The sequence below is a fragment of the Spermophilus citellus genome, assembly GCF_964194105.1.
Source record: "Spermophilus citellus genome assembly, chromosome: 9".
Classification (NCBI taxonomy): domain Eukaryota; kingdom Metazoa; phylum Chordata; class Mammalia; order Rodentia; family Sciuridae; genus Spermophilus; species Spermophilus citellus.
In genome coordinates, this window is record NC_138191.1 from 102,997,556 (window position 1) to 103,019,303 (window position 21,748).

The following is a 21,748-nucleotide window of genomic DNA, read 5'->3' on the forward strand; positions in this document are numbered from 1 at the left end:
ATGGAATTCAGAGATCAGGAAGCACTTTCCAACTTCAGGACAGTGAGAAGGTCCTTCCCTTCCCTGGGAATTTCTTGAATTCGGGAGAAATTTATCAACAAACAGGTCCTCTGAGGTAGGAAGAGGGGCTGTAATATCATTTGAAGCAGAAAGTTTGCATTTTGATCTCTGTTTAGAAAACGCAAGACTGGATTTTCTGCTGCATACTGAGCCCAGGGAGGTGCAGTCTCCTCAACTGACAAGTGAGGAAATTGCCTCTTCTTCTACCTCTGTCTCCTCTTTTTGACTTTTATACAAGTCACTGTGGGGACTGCAAGTAACAATGGACAAAAGAAAAAAAAGTGTCAATCTACAGCCCACTTAGTCATTATTTGGTAAGTTGGGCACAGTATTAGACCCTAGGAATTCATTTGTTCAGTCAACTATTCAACAAATATTAAGTGAAAGTCTGATCTACATCAGGCAAATTGGATCTAACCCTTGCTCAGGCAGTTAACATTTGGGGGAAAGGGTGTGTAACAGGGCACTTTCTACTGCACTGGGCATACCTACTGCCCTACCTCCAAAGAGAGCCTTCCTCCTTCCTAGATTCCCTGTACCTTTCCCCTTTATGAGCTGCTCTCACCCTCCACCACCACCCCACAGCTTCTAACAGTGGTATTTAGAAGAGGTGCATCAGGCACATCCAACAAACAAATCATATTTACCCTGGGTTCAAGACAAACCATCCTCTATTCTCCCTATCCCTAATCCAGGCTCTACTAGACCAGGAGCCCTGGGCAGAAAGCTTGGAAAAGCCTGCTGCTTACCATTTGGGTCAGCACCAGAGAGCAGAACAGGGTCAAAGGCCAGCTTCCTCTCTCAAACTTTAACCTCTGAGTATCCTGCTCCATACTGCCCTGTCCTTGGTGCTGGGTCAGTCATGAATCAGCTCAGATCAATGCTGCTGCATCTCAATCCAGCAGAAGAGGTAAAATAGTAGGCACAGCCTGCAATGCATTCCCTGCTCCAGAAGTGAGGTTCAGAAGGGTGGTGTGGTCTGTGAAGTCTCACTCTTCTTAATCTTTTAGACTGAGCATTCAGCCTGAGATTGGTGCCTTTCCTCTAGCTTAGTGCACATACTAATCATCTGGGAATTTTGTTAAAATGCAACATCTGATGATTCCATGGGTTGGTCTGAGGTGGTGCCTGAAATCCTGATTTTCTAAGAAGCTTCCAGGTGATGTTGTTGGTCCATAGACACACTTTAAACACAAGGCTCTAGAGCACTTATCTCATTTCTCAGAGCAGTGATAATTAATGTCTTTTCCCCCATTAATCTACACACTCCATATGAGGCAGTTTTTGCCCATTCGTTCAGTGATGTATCCACAGTGCCTAGCACAGTGCTTAACACATTATTAAAGATTCACTTGGAGGAGTGAATGAAGGTCAATGCTCCCTTATCTATGGGCGGATGCCAAATAGCAGGCCACCCTGTTGCCCAAATGCACTCATATAAGCATGCAAACACCCATGCAACCCCATCTCACCTCTACTAGGCTGAGATGTAGATGATGAAGACTAGGCAGATGTGCACAGCTATGGCTGAATCACCTCCTTACTGCACTTCATGAACCTCTGATGATTCGCAAGAGGGTTCACCCCCTGTGGCATCCCAAGGTGTGAAACTCACCCACTGTCCTCCCCAAACATTCCAGCCAGCACACCAAGTCACCACCAACACACCAAGCCCAGTGAAAGGGTTCTTCTTACTTTTTAATTAAATCGGCTTTAATTAAAAAATAATAACCTGATAAATCCTATGCTTTCCAGTGGGTAGGGCAGACATAAAGGCCCACTAATTCCCCTTTCAGGCAGGAGCCCCTGGTGCTGCTTGTCTCAGAAATTTCCAAGAACTGTCCTCAGGGCCTGGAATAGGCAGTCAGGTATGTCTGTCTGGAAAGGGGAGTTGAGAAATAGAGGACAAATAGGTAATTGATGGTGAGTAAGAGACAAGTAACGAACCCAGCAGTCTGACCTCTAATGTATTGACAAAACATGAGAGGAGGATGACCAGGTAGAATCAGTTGAGGAGGCAGCTTGAGACCAAAGGTTCCTGTGGCTTGGAACTCACCAGGACACCTGGGGCACCTCGTTGGTGGGAGTCCAGCTCCCTGGGACCCACAGCGCTGTGGGGAGGCAAAGATGGGAGTTCATAAGTGGAGGGAAAAGATATGAAGGGCTCACAAATTGGAGGGGACATACAGTCCAGTGTCTGAGATGGAGGGAGTCTCCCCAGGGGTGGAGGACAGCGAAGGATTCTGCAGATGTGTTCAATTCAGAAGGCAAAGATGGGGCCTCAGAGGTGCGCCCCAAGCGGGAGGGTGGTGGGGACCGCGACGCGGCCGCCCACAAGGCACGCTCTAGTCCGGAGGGAGAGTGACTACAGGAGCTCTTGCCCTGGGAGAGGCTCACAGGTAGCGCTCCAGCCCCGGCGGCGCGAAGCCCGGCTGCCTCAGGTAGGCCTCCCCGGGGCTCAGCGGGCCGAGGGCACCGGCTGGTCCGGCCAAGGCCAGAAGGGGCTCAGCGGGCAGCGGGCCAGGACCGGGGCGCGTCGCGGGCAGCCCCAGGCGGTCGGGAGCTTGCGAGTAGAGCGGCGGCGAGGCGGCGGCCGCGCAGGGCGCGAAGGCGGCGGCGTCGGGCGCGGCGCAGCAGGGCGGCTCGGGGGCGCCCAGCCCCGCCAGCTCGGGCTGCAGGCTCACCAGGCTGTCGACGCTGAAGAGGCGCGCGGGCGGTGCGGGCCCGGGCGCGGCGGGTGGCGGGGCGAGCAGCCCGGGGCCCGCGGGCGCGTAGGGCGCGTAGGGGAAGGGCAGCGGGGGCCCCGGCGGCGCGGCCGCATGCGCGGGCAGCTCGGCGCGCTTGAAGCGCTTGCGGCGCCGCAGGAAGCTGCCGTTGTCGAACATGTCGGCGGCCGCAGGATCGAGCGTCCAGTAGTTGCCTTTGCCCGGGTTGCCCGGCTCTCGGGGCACCTTGACGAAGCAGTCGTTGAGCGTGAGGTTGTGGCGGATGCTGTTCTGCCACTTGCGCGGACTGTCGCGGTAGAAGGCGAAGCGCTCGGTGATGAAGCGGTAGATGGCGGCCAGCGTGAGGCGGCGGCCCGGGGCGTGCGCCAGCGCCATGGCAATGAGCGCGATGTACGAGTAGGGCGGCTTCCCGCGCTGCAGGGGCCGCCGCCGCCGCCGCCCCGGGCCCGGCGCGGGCGTGGGATCCGCCTCCCCGCCGCCCGCCGCCGCCTCCTCGGGCTCCCGCCCGGGCTCGGCTCCGGCCAGCGGCGACGGCGGCGGCCCCGACGGCGCGACGGAGGGTAGGGCCGGGAAGCCCGAAAAAGCGGCGGGCGAATCCATGTCGCTGCGCCCGGTCATCAGGATGTGGCAGACCTGCCCGCGTTGGGGAGAGCAGGGGCCGCAGAACTGCCTTATATGGACAGAGCCCCCTCCCCACCAGGGGAGAGGGCTCGGACCTTCCCTGTTGGCCTGAGCCTCCCCTCTAATTTGCTTTCCCAGCCCCCTTACTGTGCTCACAGCCCCCTCAATTTCGCCCCTCCTTCAGTCTCATCCCTTGGGGTCAGTTTTTCCCAGACCCTGCCTCACCTCTTCCCTGTCTCCATTGGGTCAGCCTCGAGGCCCTAGCCCCAACCCACGGTATTTGATCAGCCCCTTCCCTTTCCACCCCTCCTTCTACCCCCTCCCCTTTGGGTCAATCCCAATCACAAATCCACCCATTCAGCGCACTCTCCTGGCCCTCTCCCCATTTTGCTCCTCCCTCCCCACAGTCAGATCCCCTCCATGCTCAGGTCCTTACATCCCCAGCTGGATCTGGGATAAAAGAAGTCTTGCCAGCCCACAGTGCCCTGTGTGGCTGCTCAGAGAGGCCTCAGGCCATGGTTGGACAGTAGAGAACCAGGGCAGAGGTCACAGAGAAGGGCTGGGGCAGAGACAGGCTCTGGGAAGAATATCTGAAGACCCCAGATCAGGGTCACCATCTCCTCTCTCTGCTCCCTCCCCCACATACTCCCTATTCTGTCCTTGCTGCAGGCCTTGTGAGCCTTCTTTGAAAAAAAAAATGATCCAATTGTTTTAAATCAAGAGCTCCTCAAAACCCACAGTTGGTGGGGCTGGGGTTGTGGCTCAAAGGTAGAATGCTCACCTAGCATGCATGAGGCATTGGGTTCAATCCTCAGCACCACATAAAGTAAAATAAAGACATTGTGTCCACCTATAACTAAATTTTTTTTTTAAAAACCACACAGTTGGAGATGCCCTTTGGACTACAGATCTCCACACCTCTCCTGTTAAGGAAACTGTTCCCCTTCTCTTCCCCACCCCACCCCACCCCCAGCACCTACACAGAAAGCCACAAACAGATCTGCACAGCTTCCGGAGCTCCAAGAAACAGTTACCAGTTGGGAGACAGACCCCCACCAAGAGCTTCTATTAGACTGAGAGGCTTTTGGATCAGAGACATCATAGGGGGATAGGGAGTTTAGGCAGTTTTGTTAAAAATTCAGTCTGGGCAATACCACCCACCACTATCATTTAGAGGGAACCAAAGAGTGAAGGAGCCCTGTCCTAAATCACTTTCTGGACAGACAAGATCAAGGGACTTGGAGGGCTGGGTGTACAGTGAGGCCCCTATGTGCTAAGTTTAAGGGGCACTCACTCTCAAGGTCTTGCAAATGCAGGATCAGCCCTTGAAAGCCAGGACCTACTGCCATCTGGGGACTCATTTGCCCCACCCTAATCCAGTTCCCAAACAAGCCTGGAGCTCAAAGGGCCCCTCTCTTATTTCCAGTAGTAGTAAAAACCCAGGTACCATTACTGAGCATTTTGTATTTAGTAAACACTTTAAATACATTACATGATTTAATTTGAGCATTCCTGTGAGGTGTTATTATTTTGTTATTATTAGGTGAATGAGAAAACTGAGAGGTTAGCCTCACATAATACCTAGAAATGGCAGAAGTCAGAGCACTGGTGCCACCACTTTCCTAGCACCATCCTTTAAAGCAGAAAATTTAGAAATAAATTTAGTAATTTATTTAGTAATTCCTCCAGCTCCCCACTCCCACTGCAGCTGCAAGTTGGTTCACTGACCTGGTCAGCATATCTAGGTGCCCATTAGACATCACTACACAGATGTCTCAAGACATTTGCAACCCAGTTTCCTAAATGAAATGCTTCTCTCAGTAAATTAGTACACCCTCCAATCCCAGCCCACTCTTCTGCCAGCATCATTCCAGATCTCAGCACATGGACACCTCCTTTTCCTCCTGCCTCAGTCTCTATATCCAGGCCACTGACAAGTCCTATCTGTGCCACATGGATCCCAAGTCCATCCCTCCTTCAGTTCTCATAGGCTCAGGCCAGCCTGCATCATTCACTGAGTACTTCTGAGCCAGGTCCTTTAGACCTTGAGAGCTTGTTTGGATGTTCTAGCAGGGAAATAGCTATTCCTATACCCTTGATGGAAGACCTGTCCTCAATCAGTGGTCTTCCCTTATCAGAAGGTCATCCTCTTTGACCAATCATGCAGCTTTGGGAGGGATGCATGTGGAGTGAAGAGGGAGGAAGGAGACACCCACCTAGCCAGCCAGATCAACTGAATCAACCCTAGTGATCAACTGGGGTGCTAGAGATCACAGATAGATCGCCTTTACATTCTGGGCCAGGCTATTTGGGAATGCTTAGGGCAAGACAGAGATGATGTGACTTATAACCTGGTGGAGACATGGACAATTACCAGCTGGGAGAGGGGTGGGCTGGGAACTGGAGAAGCAGAGAGGAAGGAGATGACATTTGCTCCACTCACCACAATGGTGCTCCAACAGGTCCTTCTCCAGTACCCTCCCCACACTGCATTCTGCTGCCTGAGCACAGGCCTTACCAAACTCAGGAAAACGCAGTCACACTAAACAGATCCCCAGAGAAGAGGCAGAACAAGCAACTGCAGCAGCAGGGAGTCTAGCTCTAAGGGCAGAGTGACCTAGAGCCAGTTTTCATTTGCACCTCAGTTTCCTTACTTGCCAAATAAAAGTGATAATGTCTCTTCTCAGTGTTGTTATGAGACTGTGTTAAAAAATGCCTGGCCCATATGGAAAGAAGTTCTTATTCTACTACACAACTGGCATTTCCAGTAAGCAGGAGCACAGGAAGAAAAGCAGGGCATCTTTTCAGTCAGGTGCAGCATATCCCTGCAGCTAGACTCTCGGTGAAGAGAGCCAGGGCCGGTGCTTCTTTTCCTACTCTCCCTAAGGATGAAGCCCCTAACTCATACCTTCAGAAAGTGAAGGGTCATGGGGGAAATTGAATTGTATTACCTCCCATAGCCAACTGTAATTTTCTTATACTTTCAATTTTCCATCCATGACAGCCTGAGACGTAGTATATGTTCAATAAATGATGTTGAATGTGCCGTTGACTAAACTAATCCTGAGGAGGGTGGGGACAGGGAGCAGGGCCAAAGGGATGAGAACCCAGACTCTTCCAGTTCTTTGTGACTGACTGGCCCCCTCCATTGGGCCTGCTTCCCAGAGCCAAGCAGTCCAGTGTCAGGGGGCGGCCCAAGGGCTAATCCGCGTTTTCAGCGTGGCTGGGCCCTCTTTTCACAGGCCCTGGGCCGGACGTGATGCGGCTGAGCATCCGGGCATAAGATGGCCAGTGAAGGCGGCCCCTTTCTCATGGGCCTGGATTCCAGGCGGCCCAACGTCTGAGTGGAGCCCCTGGGGCGGGAGGAACACAGTGGCTGGGCTGGGCCGTCCTTTGTCTGACCACACTGGGTGGATATTCGGGCTGGCAGGAGGGATTAATGGCCAGGGATTGGCCCTGGGGCCGGCCTTCCCACTGCCCTTTGGAGGCCAAAGGCCCAGGTCAGGGCACATAGTGTTGATGGCTCTCTAGATAGGAGTGGAAATTCCCACCCTTGTCCAAAGCTGTTTGCACTATCCCCCAAGACCCTCCATCCCCAGCCCCAGCTCTGCAGAGTCACCACTAGCCCAGACTTTGAGGCAAGGAGCAGAGAGGGTGGGGCCAGAGCTTCCAAGTAGTCTGCCTAGGAGAAAGGTGCTCTGCCTACAGAGAGAAGGAATGTGTTAACCCAGTGAGAGTCCAAGGGGCTGGCCTGAGCTATTACCAGAACCTTTAAGGCTTTCTGGAATATTCCCATCCCAGAGTTACTAGTTTGAGACCATCCCAGAGTTACTTATTTCTAAAACCCTCCATCATGGTGTCTAGGGATCCAGAAGTCCAGAGGTGAGAAAAGGGGCTTGGAATTGCAGGAATTCTTAGACCACCCCCAATACGAAAGTCAGCTACAGTCTAAAACCATTTGCCTCCCAAAAGCCCTGAGGGCTCCTGCAGGGCTTCCTCCCTCTGCCTCCCTAAACTAGAGCTGCCCAGGTTACTGCTCATTCCTCAGGATCCCGAGGCAGGCAGTTCTAAGCTGACTGGGGCATCTGGGAACCCACTGTGGCAAGGCCCCTTCTGCTCCTGAAATAAGGATGAAAGGAGCAGCCCAGCCTTGCCCACAGGGCCCGGCTCCAACGGGGCTTGAGCCAATCTCAGAAAGAAAGCATGTGCAGGGCAGAATCTGGGGGAGCATCAGGAAGTAATCCAGGAAGAGGGTACTTTGACTTCTTCACTCCTCAAGCTTTCATTCCCCCAGTCCTGAGGGTGTGTGGGGGGGTGGGTGCTGTCCGAGCACTGGATCCTAAGCAAGAGTCAAACTGTTCTCTGCCTTTATGTGTTCAAGAGGAGGCAGACAAGCAGACTCTCCCCCTCCAGTGGTCAGTGCAGGATGCAGGGACATGAAAGAGCCTGGCCAAATCAGGAGGAAGATGTAAAGCTCCAGAGGACCAGGAGGGGAAGGGCCCAGGCTAGATTTGGGTCTCATTCTCTGTCACTGCACTTACTTATCTTGTATCATCATCATCCTTTCATGTGTCTGTCTCCCTAACTAGACACTGCATGCACTGAGGGCACACATCTCATACATCTTTGGATCCCTGGCACTTAGTGAAATGTCTGGCAAAAGTTGATGAGAATAGCTGGGTGCAGTGACACACACCTGTAATCCCAGCAGCTCTGGGGGCTGAGGCAGGAGAATGGTGAGTTCAAAGCCAGCCTTAGCAACTTGGCGAGGCCTAAGTAATTCAGTGAGACCTTGTCTCTAAATAAAATATGAAAAAGAGCTGGGGATGTGGCTCAGTGGTTAAGTGCCCCTGGGTACAATACCCAGTACCAAAATAAAGTTAATGACAGTAGATATATTGAATAGTTGGAAGGATGGCTGGATACCAGCTTGAGAAAACTGGGTGCAAAGTTCTGAAAGCAAGAACGAGTGGGAAATGCAAGACCTCAGTGTGAGTTACCTGAGCTAATAAATATGTATAAAGTGCTTAGAGTACTGCATGCACATTCCGGTGCTGGGTAACCACTGGTTGTCATTGTTACTGTTATTTGGCCAGACTGGTGAGGTCCCTCTTCCATGTTCTCAGTCCTGTAGAGGGTCACAGGACTGAGAAGGGAGGCAAATGGTGTTAGATTGTAGCTGACTTAATTTGCCAGGCGAAGGGACTAGCAATAGGGACCTTTAAAAGTTTCCGGCTGGGGAGAGACCCGAATAGATCACCCATTCAGATTCCCCAGCCCCCCAGAGGATGGGATAGAGAGGGAAGAGGCAAGGGGCTAAGAGGCCAGATAGGTGCCCACTAAGGCTATGGCTCTCAGGAAGGAGTATTCACACCATCCCAGTCACTCCAGACAGAATAGAGAACCTACAGGTGTCCATCTCTCATGGTGGCCTAAATGTGGTCACATAGTCCAGAAACCAGTCATCATCCTCTCCCCTTTCTCTCCCTGTCCATTCACCTCTAGTCACTGAGACCTGTCACTTCTCAGGAATTTCTCTCAAATTCATTCTCTTGTCCTTTGCTCTCAGTCCTTGTTGCGCCTAGTACCTGTTCTTCCCCTGCTGGTGACAGTGGCCTCTGGCTGCTCTCCCTGCCTCCTCATCAAATTCCTTCTCTTTCTAGAGCCAGATCTCATCTGTGACTGTTGCTTAAACACCTGCAGGGGCTCCTCACCTCTCTCAGGAGTCATACCAACTCCGGAGCTGGATGACTTATGCTGCAGGACTTCCCTTGCTCCCCAGCTGCCTGCCACACTCCCTCCCACCCCCATCTCTGTGACACACATTCTACACAGAGCTAAAAGGACCTACTTTCAGCCCAAGTGCCAGGTTCCTCCCACTCTAAGCCTTTGCTAATCAAAATCAGGACAATGCAGTTTGCCAGCTTAGATACAAATTCACTCATCTATTTTCCCCCAAAGCATCCCCTCATCTCCTAAGACCTTTATTGCAACAAGTTTCATGTTTCCCTCTGAAAAGCTCCACCTCCAAGTTGTCAAACAAAAAACAGACAAATAAGCACACAAAACCCTGAGGGCTTTCCCATCCAAACACAGAGAGGAACAAATTGTCTCTTCCACTGCTCCCCTGACTGGAGCCTTTCCTCCCTGACCTGCTTGGTACATTCTAACTTGTCCCCTGCAAGCTGCTCTCAGAAGATAACCATTTTTTCTCCTAGGCAACATTTCCCAATTTATCCTTTCTTTCTCCTTCCTCAGACAAAAGACCTGTAACACCTCTCTCCTGACTGTACCCAGAGGGACTTCAGCACACACTCATGCCTGCCTTCCCCAAGAAGAAGGGGGGCAGCTATGGGGTCAGTTGTGAGCCTAGTCATCCTGGAACCCTGTGACAGGCTGTGAGCATTTTGTGTGTGTGTGCCCAACTGACCACCTCACTGAATGACCACCTCACTGAATGAATGAATGAACAAGTGAACACACATCTCCAAAAGAGCAAAAAGTCCCTGAGCCTGATTTCCAGTTAGGAATCAGCCTCCTGCCCTCACCTCTCTGCACCATGGCCCAGGGCTGAGACCCCCCCATGTGGTCCTTGCCTTAGCAGGGTTCAGGCTCAGCTCAGGCTCAGACAATGTTGGCTCAGCCCCAGGGGTGTAATTCCAGCCACTCCTAAACCACACACGAGACATCTGAAGTATGTATGCTCCATAACATTTAGGGTTTGAGGTCTTCAGCGTTCTGACATCTGCCTCGACTGGGCACTCGGGGATGGCTCTGGGCCTCAGGCCTCCCTGGTTCTCCTTTCTGGGGAAGCTGAAGGGGAGTGGTGCTTCCTGGTTGAGCCCCAGGAGCCCCAGCTGCAGGAGTGACTTTAACCACCTCCCCCACTTCTTTGCTGTAGGCCCTGTGCAAGTTGCACACCCCCATGTCCCACGTTAGACACAAAAGCTCCTAGAGCCTGAGGACTCCGCAATGATCTAGGCCAGTGATTCCCAACCACTGGGCCCCTCACTAAAGGCATCTGGAAGCCACGTGGCACCCAGTGCTGTCTGCAAACTGAATGCATAGTGTGTCTCACACACACAAGCACAAATGCTCCTCAAATGGATATAGATGCTGTTGTGATGGATAAATACAACCACATTTAAAAGCTTTGCAGTTGTTTTGATTTTTGTCATGATTTTTAATCCATCCATGGATATTAAAAGCACAACTACTAGCCAGGAGGTGTTTTTTTAAATCCCCATTCTTAATCTACTGCTAGAGTGCAATGTGTCTCTTTTATAGTTTTAATTATTGAGGTCCAGAAAAGGGAGAGGCTTGCCTGAAGTCCCAGAGCAAGTCAGTGCAAAGCCCAAAATTGAGCCTCAGCTCCTTCTTCTCTGCATATATTCAACAGTCTTCGTGCAGCCCTGCATTGGTGGCAGACTATGCAGGGCCCCAACGGTCCTTCCTACCTTATGCTTAGGAGCTGACATTTGGGGGAGGGTGGATGATTATGAAGGGAGAGAGACTTTAAACAAAGACTTTGGTTCTAAATGCTAAAAGAAGTCATTGAAGGACTTGAATAGGAAAGTGCTGTATACAATAACCCCTGCATTTGTGGTGTGGAAGATGCACAGGAAGTGTTTATCACTTTGGATGTTTTTAGTGTCAAGTAATAGAAAACTCAAACCAGTTCCAATGGTAGGGAAATATGTATTCTCCCTGACAAGAAGGTCAGAGGCAGGGCTCTGGTTTCACTTTTCCTGGATGCCCTGGGCTTGACTAGCCCTCTTAAGTTGGCTTCATCTTCAGGCTGCTGCAAGGTAATGCCAACAACCAGATCTACGGCACATGATTCCAATTGTCCAGTAGAAGGAAGGGTGTCTCTTTCTGTGCGTATCCCTTAGGAGAGGAAAACTCCCAACCCCCATCTCCAGATTTCTACTTATCTCTCATTGGCCAGAAATGGATAACTTCCCTACTCCTAGCCCAATCACTGACAAGCAGGAATGACTGGTTTTCCCAGGACCTACCTACTCCTGTAACTGGGGATGGGTCACATGCCCATGAAGCAGGTTGCTATGTGGAAAAGGATAGACAATGGGGAGGGGGTGGGCAGGTACCATTATGAAGGAGAAAGAGGAGCCCTCCACATTTGTCTGCTGCCAAGGGAGAAGAGAGGAGGCTGGAAAGCCACACTGGAGTCACCTCAACAGGGCAACCTCTATGGCCGACTCTGCCTTTCCACCTTGCATGAGCTGCTCACATATCCTGCTCCCCCACTTGAGCAGAGGGCCTGGGATATAAGTAGATCTAGGACAGATCCCTAAAGAGGAAAAAAAGTGGATAGAAAAGATGATACGTTTTCACATCTGAGACACATCCACACAGGAACCAGGTAATAACACTGTGAAAGACCATCTGTCTGAGCAATCTGGAGCAGTCAGCTTGACTATCATGAACCTCAGTTTCTCCTTTAGAGAAATGATAGAGGTCATTTACTAATTCTTCCATAAGGTTTATCTCTCACAAAATATTAAGTCTCTATCCTCTTTGAAGGACTTCAGGGTGGAATATGAACAAGGAGGGAATAAGAAGAGAGAAACTTGGGTCCGTAGACAGACAAGAAATGAGTCAAGCACAATGGTGCACACCTGTAATCCCAGCAACTCCAGAGGCTGAGGCAGAAAGAGCACAGGTTCAAGGCCAGCCTGGGTAACTTAAGAAGACCATGTCTCAAAATAAAAATAGGGCTGGGGATATAACTCAATGGGGATGTAACTCAGTGACCCTTGGTTCAATACTCCATACCAAAAAGAAAAAGATGAGAACTAGTATGCTCTAGCCAGCTCTAACTAGCTGGTCAGAGTGTGTATCCCATCCCAGTTCTGCTCTTGGTGACCTCATGTTAGCATTTTTAAATAAGCCACATGGGAGCATTTACACCACAGAAATTGGCAAACACTACAAATCTGGGTGCCCCCCACCAGCTAATATCCAGCTGTTTAACATTCACCAGCCTATCAGTTGGCAAGACTCCAACAGTTAGAATAATCAAGATCAGATGAGACTGAGGCTTTCCCATCCGGTTCAGTAGGAGGCTCTAGGAAGGGAAGGGCAGCCTGTGGGTGGGGGTGGGAGGGTCTGTGGGGAGAAGGAGAGTAGACACTTCCTTGCCTTACTTGTCTTCTCTCTGGAACCCTTAGGCTCATACTCATGGAGCTCCAGTTCTGTGCCCAGCACTAGGCTTTAGCCTTACATAATATCTCAAATCCTTTCAGTGGCTCTTTGAGGCAAGCCTGACCCTCTGTTTTATCTGTGACTTGATTCCATAATTACCCCTTCTGAGAATTCATCCCAGGGCATATGCTTAATGGTGCATGTTCAAGGACAGTCATCACTATTATTTATTGTAGAGGAAAAATTGAACCTAATATCATGCAATCAGGTTGGATCTGTTCTTTGGAACATTAGGCAAACATCAAAAGAACTATTTTTGAGAAATTTTTAATGACATGAGGAAATGCTCAAGTTAAGATGGTAAATATAAAAAGCAGGCTATAAAAGTTATACAGCATGGTTTCAATGTTTGAAAAACAACAGGAAGAAAATGTGCCAAAATATCAACAGTTTTATCTTTAGGTGACTCCACTTTTTTTTTTAAAGAAATTAAAATCATGAACACTATTCACCCAGTTGTGTCCTTTTGATATATGCATTTCATTGTATATGTGTTAATACTCAACAAAAAGTTTTTAAAAATTATAGATATTTAATATGCCAGATACCAATAATAATTGCTACCTCTGGGAGAGAGATCTGTAGTTATGTAAGTTATATGTCCTGGCCACATGGTACAATCCAGTCATCCCAGCTACTTGGGAGGCTGAGATAGGAGGATCACTTCAGACCATGAGTTTGAGACCATCCTGAGCAACATAGAAAGACCCTATCTCAAAAACAAACAAAAAAAGCCACCAACAACAAGAAACAGGAGTTTCTTGTGCTACAGTATTTGCATATTCTGAATTTGGAATCATGTTGAGTGTATAACCTATTCAAAAATAACTTGATTGAATTTTCAAAAAGCATGCATGAATTCATCAACTAGAAAAAAAATGTTGATTTCAAAAACTATCCTGAATTTGCAAATGAGAGAATGGAGTTTCACAGAGTTAGAACTGCCCAGTTATCCAGCTAGAAACTGGTTCAAATTCCAGAGCACATCCAGGGGTAGCAATCCCTGTTTGGGGCTTTGAGTTTGAAATCACTGCTTCTCGGGCTGGGGATGTGACTCAAGTGATAGCACACTTACCTAGCATGCATGAAGCACTGGGTTCGATTCTCAGCACCACATAAAAATAAAATAAAGATGTTGTGTCCACCTAAAACTAAAAAAAAAAAAAAAAAGAAAAAAGAAAAAAAAGAAATCACTGCTTCTCCACAGACTCACCATTTGATAGATTCAGAAACTGAAAATACCCAAGTTTAGAGCCCAGTTTCCTCTGCCCCAACTCATAGCCCTGACTCCAGGCCTCCCTGCCCTTGAACCTCTTCTTTCACCACACTGCCAGGCCAATAACCAGGCCAATAGACATCATCCCTACCATAGGTCCCTACAATAATCCTTTAAGGCAAAGATCCCCTAAGCTGCCCCCCCAAGAGGCCCAGAGAGACCAGTCACTCACCCCAAGACCCCCAGCAGAGCATGCATCTCCTAAGACTAGAACCCCACTAATGGTGCAGAAGCTTGGGTGGCAGGAGGGAGGGCTCTGCAGAGGCAGGAAGCAGCATCTGGAACAGTTGTGCCCTAAGAGCAGGCGTGCAGTCATTAACAGGGCTTTGGCACGTTTGGAGGCAATAACTGCATGTTGTCTCCAGGGTGCATTGTGAGTTGCCTTTGCTCAGAATGTAATGAGTATGTTTCTTACAAGGGAGGGGTATGTTCACGCTCCTCCCGGGCCTGCCTTCCTGGGCTGCTCTTCGTCTGGTTGGCATTAGGCTCACATGCCTTCCTATTTTTAGACGTGTCCCACGGCCCTAGGATGAGACACTGGGTGCGACTGTGAACATGGCTTCCCTGATGGGGCCGAGGACCAACAGAGCAGCCTGATAGGGAAAGAATCGCTTACTCCAGGGATTCACTGTGGACAAGACTCACTTCTTTCATCTACACTTGAAGACTCCACCCAGGGATTTTCAGAAGCTCCATAGATGAAGAATACACATAAATTCGGGAAGAGTAGAGAATTTGTGATCATATCTCTTGTGTCCCTTCTGCTCCTGCTCCAGGCTTCAGTCTTCTCTCATCTCCTTTGGCCTTTTACAAAAGTCAGTTCTTGGACTGGGCTTGTGGCTCAGTGTATGTGAGCTTGCCTAGCATGTGTGAGGCATTGGGTTCGATTCTTAGCACCACATATAAATAAATTAATAAACAAAATAAAGGTCCATTGTCAATTTAAAAAACATTTTTTAAAAAAAGTCAGTTATTCTACATTTCCTCTTCTTTCTGCCCCCATCTGAAAAGCTCAGCTCATACCTCCTGGGAGTCTGCCAGACAGGGGTAAGTCTCCTTCTCTGACTTCCCCACAGCACCTGCACCTCTGTTTATCATAGCCAGTCAGAGGAGGTATTGAATGCTCGTTTCACTCCATCTGCCACCTATGTGTGTTTTGTGAATTATTCCTCAAGCAAGATTCCCGGTATCCAGCAAAAGGCCAGGGACAGAACAGATGAGCAGTGAATGCCAACAGACTGATTCGTCCAATGAACAAATGGATGAATATAGTAATAGAGCACTGGAGATGAAAATGGATGGAATATGGTCTCATCATTTCATAGGTAAGGAAACCGAGGCTCAGGGAGGGAAAGCAGAAGGTATTATCAGCAGTCACTGGTTGCAAGTGACTGACACCAAATCAGACTACTTAAGAAAAATAAGGTAGGAGGGTGTATTGGGCAGAAACCATTGTAAAGATGAACTTGGACTTAGGCCTCTCTGGAACCAAACACTCATGAGTCCTCTTTATGTTCACTTCACTCTCACAGACCACTTTCTCCACAGTGGGGCCCTGGCTGTTGGTTACCCTGTATGCCCATCATTACAGTTCTGCAAATAGAGAAAAAAGTGAAAAAGCTGTGGTTGGGAAAAGCTCCTGAGAAGTCTGAGTGGTCCAGTTTGGGGCCCATGCCCTCTGATAGAGTATTGAAGAGGATGGCAGCTCTCAGCCAGAGGAGGAACAATTTGCCAAACACAAGGGGGACATTGCAGCCACAGCCCTTGGGGAAGCCACCCTGATTTACATCTACTGGAGTCCCTAGCATTTCTTGAGCAATTCCATACAAGGAGAATCACAAGTTCAAGGCCAGCCTGGGCAAATTAGCAAGACCTTGTCCCAAAACAAAATATAAATAAAAAGGGCCGGAGATGGACCTCAGATAGAACACTTACCTAGTACATGCAAGCCCTGGGTTCATACTCATTGTTCTGACCCTGGCCCTTTGCTGGATTCATACTGACCCAATGCCTCTCCCTCTCCCCGCCCCTCTCTTTCTCACACACACATACACACACACACACACACACACACACACACAAAGAATAGATTATGGTATAAGGAACGTTAGGGATTTAATAGTTTTGAATGAATGAAGTATAAGAGGAAAGAATGAAAAGAATCACTATGGAGGGGAGGAGCTGGAGAGGCAAACCCAGAGGACAGTTCTAACTTGGATGCCAGTGGTTCCGAGTTCAATTATGAGGCAGTGAAAAGGAGCCAATTTCTGCTGAGCAGAGTGTGAACCTTCTTGCTGTCATTGTGACTTAGTGGTTGAAACTCCTTGTCATGGGAGATGTGCAAGCCAGGACTGGATGGCCTCAGGAAAACCTATGAGCTTTGTCTTTCCATGTCAAGCCTCAGCCTGTGTCCCCTAACCTCTCCTCCTGTCCTGTATCTCAGATGTTGCAAGCAGTCTCAGAGGTCTTCTGGCCTTCTGGCCTTCAGGGATGTTGGGACTTCTTGGTGTATTTGGTCTTTCTTAGGCAATATGAATGACAGACTGGGGCCCAGGAACAGATTTCCAAGCTAACATTGACTGCAGAGCGTTTGGAATAATGTTTGGCTGGGACCAGGGTGGCAGCAGGCACTTTGTGGGCAGAGCCCTGGATTCCAGGGAACAGAGGCCAAGACAGGCCAGGAATTCCTTGCCCTCATTTTTTGCCTCTAAATTCTTCCCAGAAACCAGGCGTGTTCATCTTCAAACTCCAGGGTTTTTATGAGGTAATTATGGTGACTTCTATAAATCTCCCATGTGTTGTTTTCAAAGGGGCAATTAAGGAGAGGAACCAGTCACCATTTTAATTTCCCATTAAGTGATTAGGGTTTGTTTGGCAAATCCTGACACCCGTGGCTAGAGGCAGGTTTTACTGAGCCGGACTTGGGCAATTCACAGCCTCTGCACAGTTTAGCACCAGTTCTTCTCTTTGGCCCTGGCTTCATGGCCTGAAAGAATTGGAAGGAATCCTTTCATTGTATAGATGAGGAAACAAACAGAATGGAAACTGAATTTTCAGTCTTACACTGCAGTGAAGCCAATCTCCCAGGACAGGATTCTGATCATCATACAGTGGCTGCTATCTAAATAGGCAGCTCTCAACACATTTGTTACCACAAAGACACTTTTACTTCTGGGATGAGCAGTGAAGTCCCCTTCCTTAGCCTTGGGTCATTTTTCCACCCGACTCTTCTTTCTCCTAGACTCACATCAATTAGAGCAGATACCATTGGTTGCCCACACAGCTGTTATTCTTTCACCTTTGCCTGTCTCCTACTACAGAGGCTGTACTCAGCCTCCCTCATGGTTAGGAGAGGTTATATGAACCAGTTCTGGTAATCAGAGACAAGGGTTAATGCAGTGATAGGGAAGAGGTGGGAGCGAGGCTGATGAGAGGGGTCTAATTGGAACCCTGGGAATTTAGCTTAGAGTACCAAAACCTTCCTCTATGGAAAGTACATGGCGCTGGAGGGGAGTAAGTAGAAGAGGTGTCTTCTGCAGTAGGGTGACCAACTCGTTTTGTGTTCCGAGGACTTTCCAGTTTTGCCACTAAAAAACTCACATCTGAGGACTCCCTCCATCCTGGGCCAGCCAGATTGGTTGGTCAGACCCTACCTACAAAGGATCCTCCAGGTGGAGCCCTTCAGGACTCAAGGAGGCCTGGTATCCCAGTCTTGGGGATGTCACCCAGGCCCAGTGTCCATCACAAGAAGGCCCAGGATGCAAAACTACCTCCAGTGTGACCAAACTTTGCAGTGTCACAGGCCAGGGAAAGCAGTAACTCCTGGGCAATCACAGGCTTCACATCCAGACCTGGGAAGACAGAAGGCAGTGCCAAGAAGCAGCACCCTCTCTTCAGCCTCAGCCAGTCTTTCTCAGTTCTTTGGCAGTTAGCCTTGTGTTATTATCACTGGTGAGTAATGTGGGATCATTCAAAGGGTTTAAGACATAAAAGTACCCCCAAGCCTGACAAAGTACCCCAAACCAAGCCCTAGAACAGAAATGCTACCATTCATTTGTTAGGTTGGAATGTATGGGGTCTGTGTTCCTAGCAACTTTCAGCTGATGGCCAGCCTCGGGGTAGTCCTTTCCTGAAGAGGAGAGAACCTGGAAAGGTGAAGGAGAGGACCTGAGGTTAGCAGAGAGGGGGCAGGCATGGGAGCCCTGAGCCACACTTTGAGGAGCTCCCATTGGTCCAGTGTGGTAATAAGAAGGACAGAAGAGTGAGCTTGGGCTGATGGGTTACTGGGGATGACAAATTGCTGGTTTTATCCGCCTTTCTCTTGACAGCTTTCTAAAATGACTATAAAGGAATAAGGAGGATATAAACTCACAACAATAAAGATTTGGGTTAAGTAGCCCCATAAGATATTACAACAGTAGTCAGCCAAGGGAAGCATGACTAAGGCAGAAGGGCAGACCCAGCCTTCGTCTGGAGAGCATAGAGTGAAAGACACAGCCCAGAAAGGAGGTCGGCAGCCCTGAGAGAACCAGCAAGTCTCAGAGCTTCACATGGATTGTCCAGCTACACTGGACAGCCTCTCTCTTCCCCTGGGGCAGAGCACCAAGAGATCTGGTGTCTGCTCTGCAAATAGAAGATCAGGGGGCTTCTGGAGAAACTTAACATCCTCAGAAGACCTTCCGTGTTCTGCCTTTGGGGTGGGATTAGAGGGAGGAAGTCTATAGTGACTGACTGCCCAGTCAACCCAGGGCATGCCAGCCAGCAGAGAGCTTTAACATTTCATTCTCAAATGAATGAACAAAATTACTGCACATTTGTGGAAAGCCTCGACACCTAGAGTAAGACAAACACATTAAATGACATCAGGAAGCAGAAATAAAGCAAGGAACAGAAAAGAACTTAAAAAAAATGTAGACTCTTTTAATATCCTTACAGAGATTCCACAAGGTACCCTGTTCATCAAATATAAACTGGGTGGTAGGTGAAGAAAAAAGAAACAGGGTAGGAGAAAGCTTTTGAGAATTGTAAATGTAACAGAATGTTTTAAAGTTAAGAAAATTTCTCAGACAGTGAAATAAAAAGATAAGGAGGGAGGAAATATGAGAAAGAAATATGAGACATTAAGAATCAGTTCAGGGCTGGGGCTATAGTTCTGTAGTACCTGCCTCGCATGTGTGAGGCACTGGGTTCGATCCTCAGCACCACATAAAAAATAAATAAATAAAGATATTGTGTCCATCTACAGCTAAAAAAAATATTTAAAAAAATCAGTTCAGGGCCTTGGGGCATAGCTCAGTGGTAGAGTGCTTGCCTAGCATGTGAGAGGCCCTGGGTTCCAGCACTGCCTTCCCCCCACCCAGCAAAAAAAAAAAAAAAAAAAAAAAAAAAAAAAAAAAAATCCTATGAAGTTCACAAAGTTTCATTTTAAAAGAATGATGTTCCTAAAAATGAATGAAAAAAGTGATCTGCACTCAGGTATAACATCCTGACATTTTTGAACAGACAATGAAATTTATAAAAGCTTTCCCTGGGAAGAAATAAGAAAATAAAGAGAAAAGGTAACAAAAGATAAGAATCAGAATGACTTCAGAATTCTTTTTTTTTTTTCAGAGAGAGAGAGAGATTGATTTAGTGTTTTAGTGTTTTTGGTGGACACAACATCTTTATTTTGTTTTTTATGTGGTGCTGAGGATCGAACCCAGCGCCCTGTGCATGCTAGGCGAGTACACTATCGCTTGAGCCACATCCCCAGCCTGATTTTAGAATTCTTAGCAGCAACCATGGATGCTAGAAGACAGTGGAGAAATGCTTCAAAAAATGTTCCAAAATGGTGAGCAAACTTAGCTAGAAATCTATGCAGGCCAAACAATAAATTATAAGAGATAATGAACCAAAAAAAAAAAAAAAAGAGAGAGAGAGATAATAAAGGCCTATAGAGACATAAGAAGTCTGAATATTTACATCCTATGCACTCTTCCTTGGAAGTTGTGCTCCAGAAAAAAAAAAAAAAAGGGAATAAACCAGAAAAAAGAGAAACAGGAATTTCATAAAAGAGTAAGCCTGTGCAGAAAACTATAAAAGGAAGTCAGAGTTGGAAGGACACATAACCAGCAGTCTTGGGAACTAGCAGACCAACCTGGAGTAGAAGAACAGAGGGTCTTGAAAAGAGACTGCAGGAAGGAGCAGAATGGGGGAAAGAGAGACTACAGGAGGGAAAGGTAAGGCCATTAGAAAGAGGAGAAATGGTGTTAAGCAAGGAAACGCAGTCTAGTAACGGCAGCCCTGCAGTAAATAGCACTAACCCAATTACACAAAAATCACAGTTTATTTGTCTAAGCTCCAGGATGCGTCTACGATCAAAATGAAGAAGACTTAGTTGTGGTTGAAGAAGAGAATTTAAACATCCTTAACCTTTTTTTTTTTTTAATTTTATTTATGTACTTATTTTTTTAGTTCTCGGCGGACACAACATCTTTGTTGGTATGTGGTGCTGAGGATCGAACCCGGGCCGCACGCATGCCAGGCGAGCGTGCTACCGCTTGAGCCACATCCCCAGCCCCCATCCTTAACCTTAACAATGTAAAAGTAAAAGCTACCCATGACAAAAGATGGAAGAGGAGAGGCAAAGAAAGTTCCTGTATTGTTCATTCTAGGTGACTCCTTGCAGCATCGTGTACAGCAACAAGAGGCTGAAAACAAGCCACATGTTTATCAGGAGGGGATTGATTAAATAATAGGGGATACAATATAGCCAGTAAGGAGAGTGAGGCAGGAGGATCACAAGTTCAGCAACTTAACAAGAAAGACCCTGTCTCAAAATGAAAAACAAAGGTCTGGGTATGTAGCTCAGGAGTAGAGCCTTGCAATGTCTTGGGTTACTGGGATTGATCCCCAGTAATGCAAAATAAGAAAAACCAAAACAATGTATTATGTTTCTCAGTGTAATGATAGAGATATATGTGCAAATATATACATATATATGCAATATGCTTATTCTTATTTATTCATTGAATATTTTGGAGAAAACAGACTGAAAACCAGTACCTGGTATTACTTTGGTGGGGGCCTGTAGAAATAGAGACTAGGATCAGACAGAGACATAATTTTCACTAGTTGAAATCTTTACCATGTTATTTTGCCTAAATTAAAAAGAAAAAAATACCAGGCATAGTGACACATACCTGTGACCCCAATGGCTTGGGAGACTGAGAAAGAAGGTTTGTAAGTTTAAAGCCACCCTGGGCAACTTAGCAAGACCCTGTCTCAAGATAAAAAGGGCTAGAGATGTAGCTCAATGGTAGAAGAGCCTCTGGGTTTAAACTCCCAGTACCACAAAATAAAATAAAATTGAAAGACAAGAAAAGAAAAAAGAGCAAAGACTATTATTTTAATATATGGAGGCAAGTCTAGAAAAAAAACTCGGAGTCAAATCTTTCACCTCACAGAAGGTGGGGCAAAGGGTGGCAGCTGCTGCTTTTAACCACATTATGCATCACTTTGATGAACTTTGCAATTGTTTTATCGTGGCAATATATATAAACCAAAATTCAGCATTTTAACCATTTTTAATTATGCAGTTCAGTGGCCGTATGTACATTCACTTTCCGTGTAACCACCACCATCTTTCGTCTCCAGAATGGCCACATCTTCATCAGCTGAAACTCAGCACCCATTAAACAGCAACTTCCTGCTTCCCAGCAAGCACCATCTACTTTCTGCCTCTGTGAATTTAATTACTCCTATAAGTGGAGTCATTCTGTACTTGTCTTTTTGTAACTGGCTTATTTTACTTAACATAATTTCTTCCAGGTTTATCTATGTTGTAGTATGTGTCAGAATC

The 21,748-nt window shown here is 47.8% G+C and overlaps 1 protein-coding gene across 1 annotated transcript; it reads right to left on the reverse strand.

Annotated features, from left to right (window-relative positions):
- Positions 1 to 2,315: 2,315 nt before the first annotated feature.
- On the reverse strand, positions 2,316 to 3,404 carry FOXE3 (forkhead box E3; the record flags this gene model as incomplete). The annotated part of the gene is made up of 1 exon (XM_081307993.1): positions 2,316 to 3,404. The coding sequence occupies one exon, from the start codon at positions 3,402 to 3,404 to the stop codon at positions 2,454 to 2,456; it is 951 nt and encodes a 316-aa protein (XP_081164119.1). The 3' UTR covers positions 2,316 to 2,453.
- Positions 3,405 to 21,748: the final 18,344 nt, after the last annotated feature.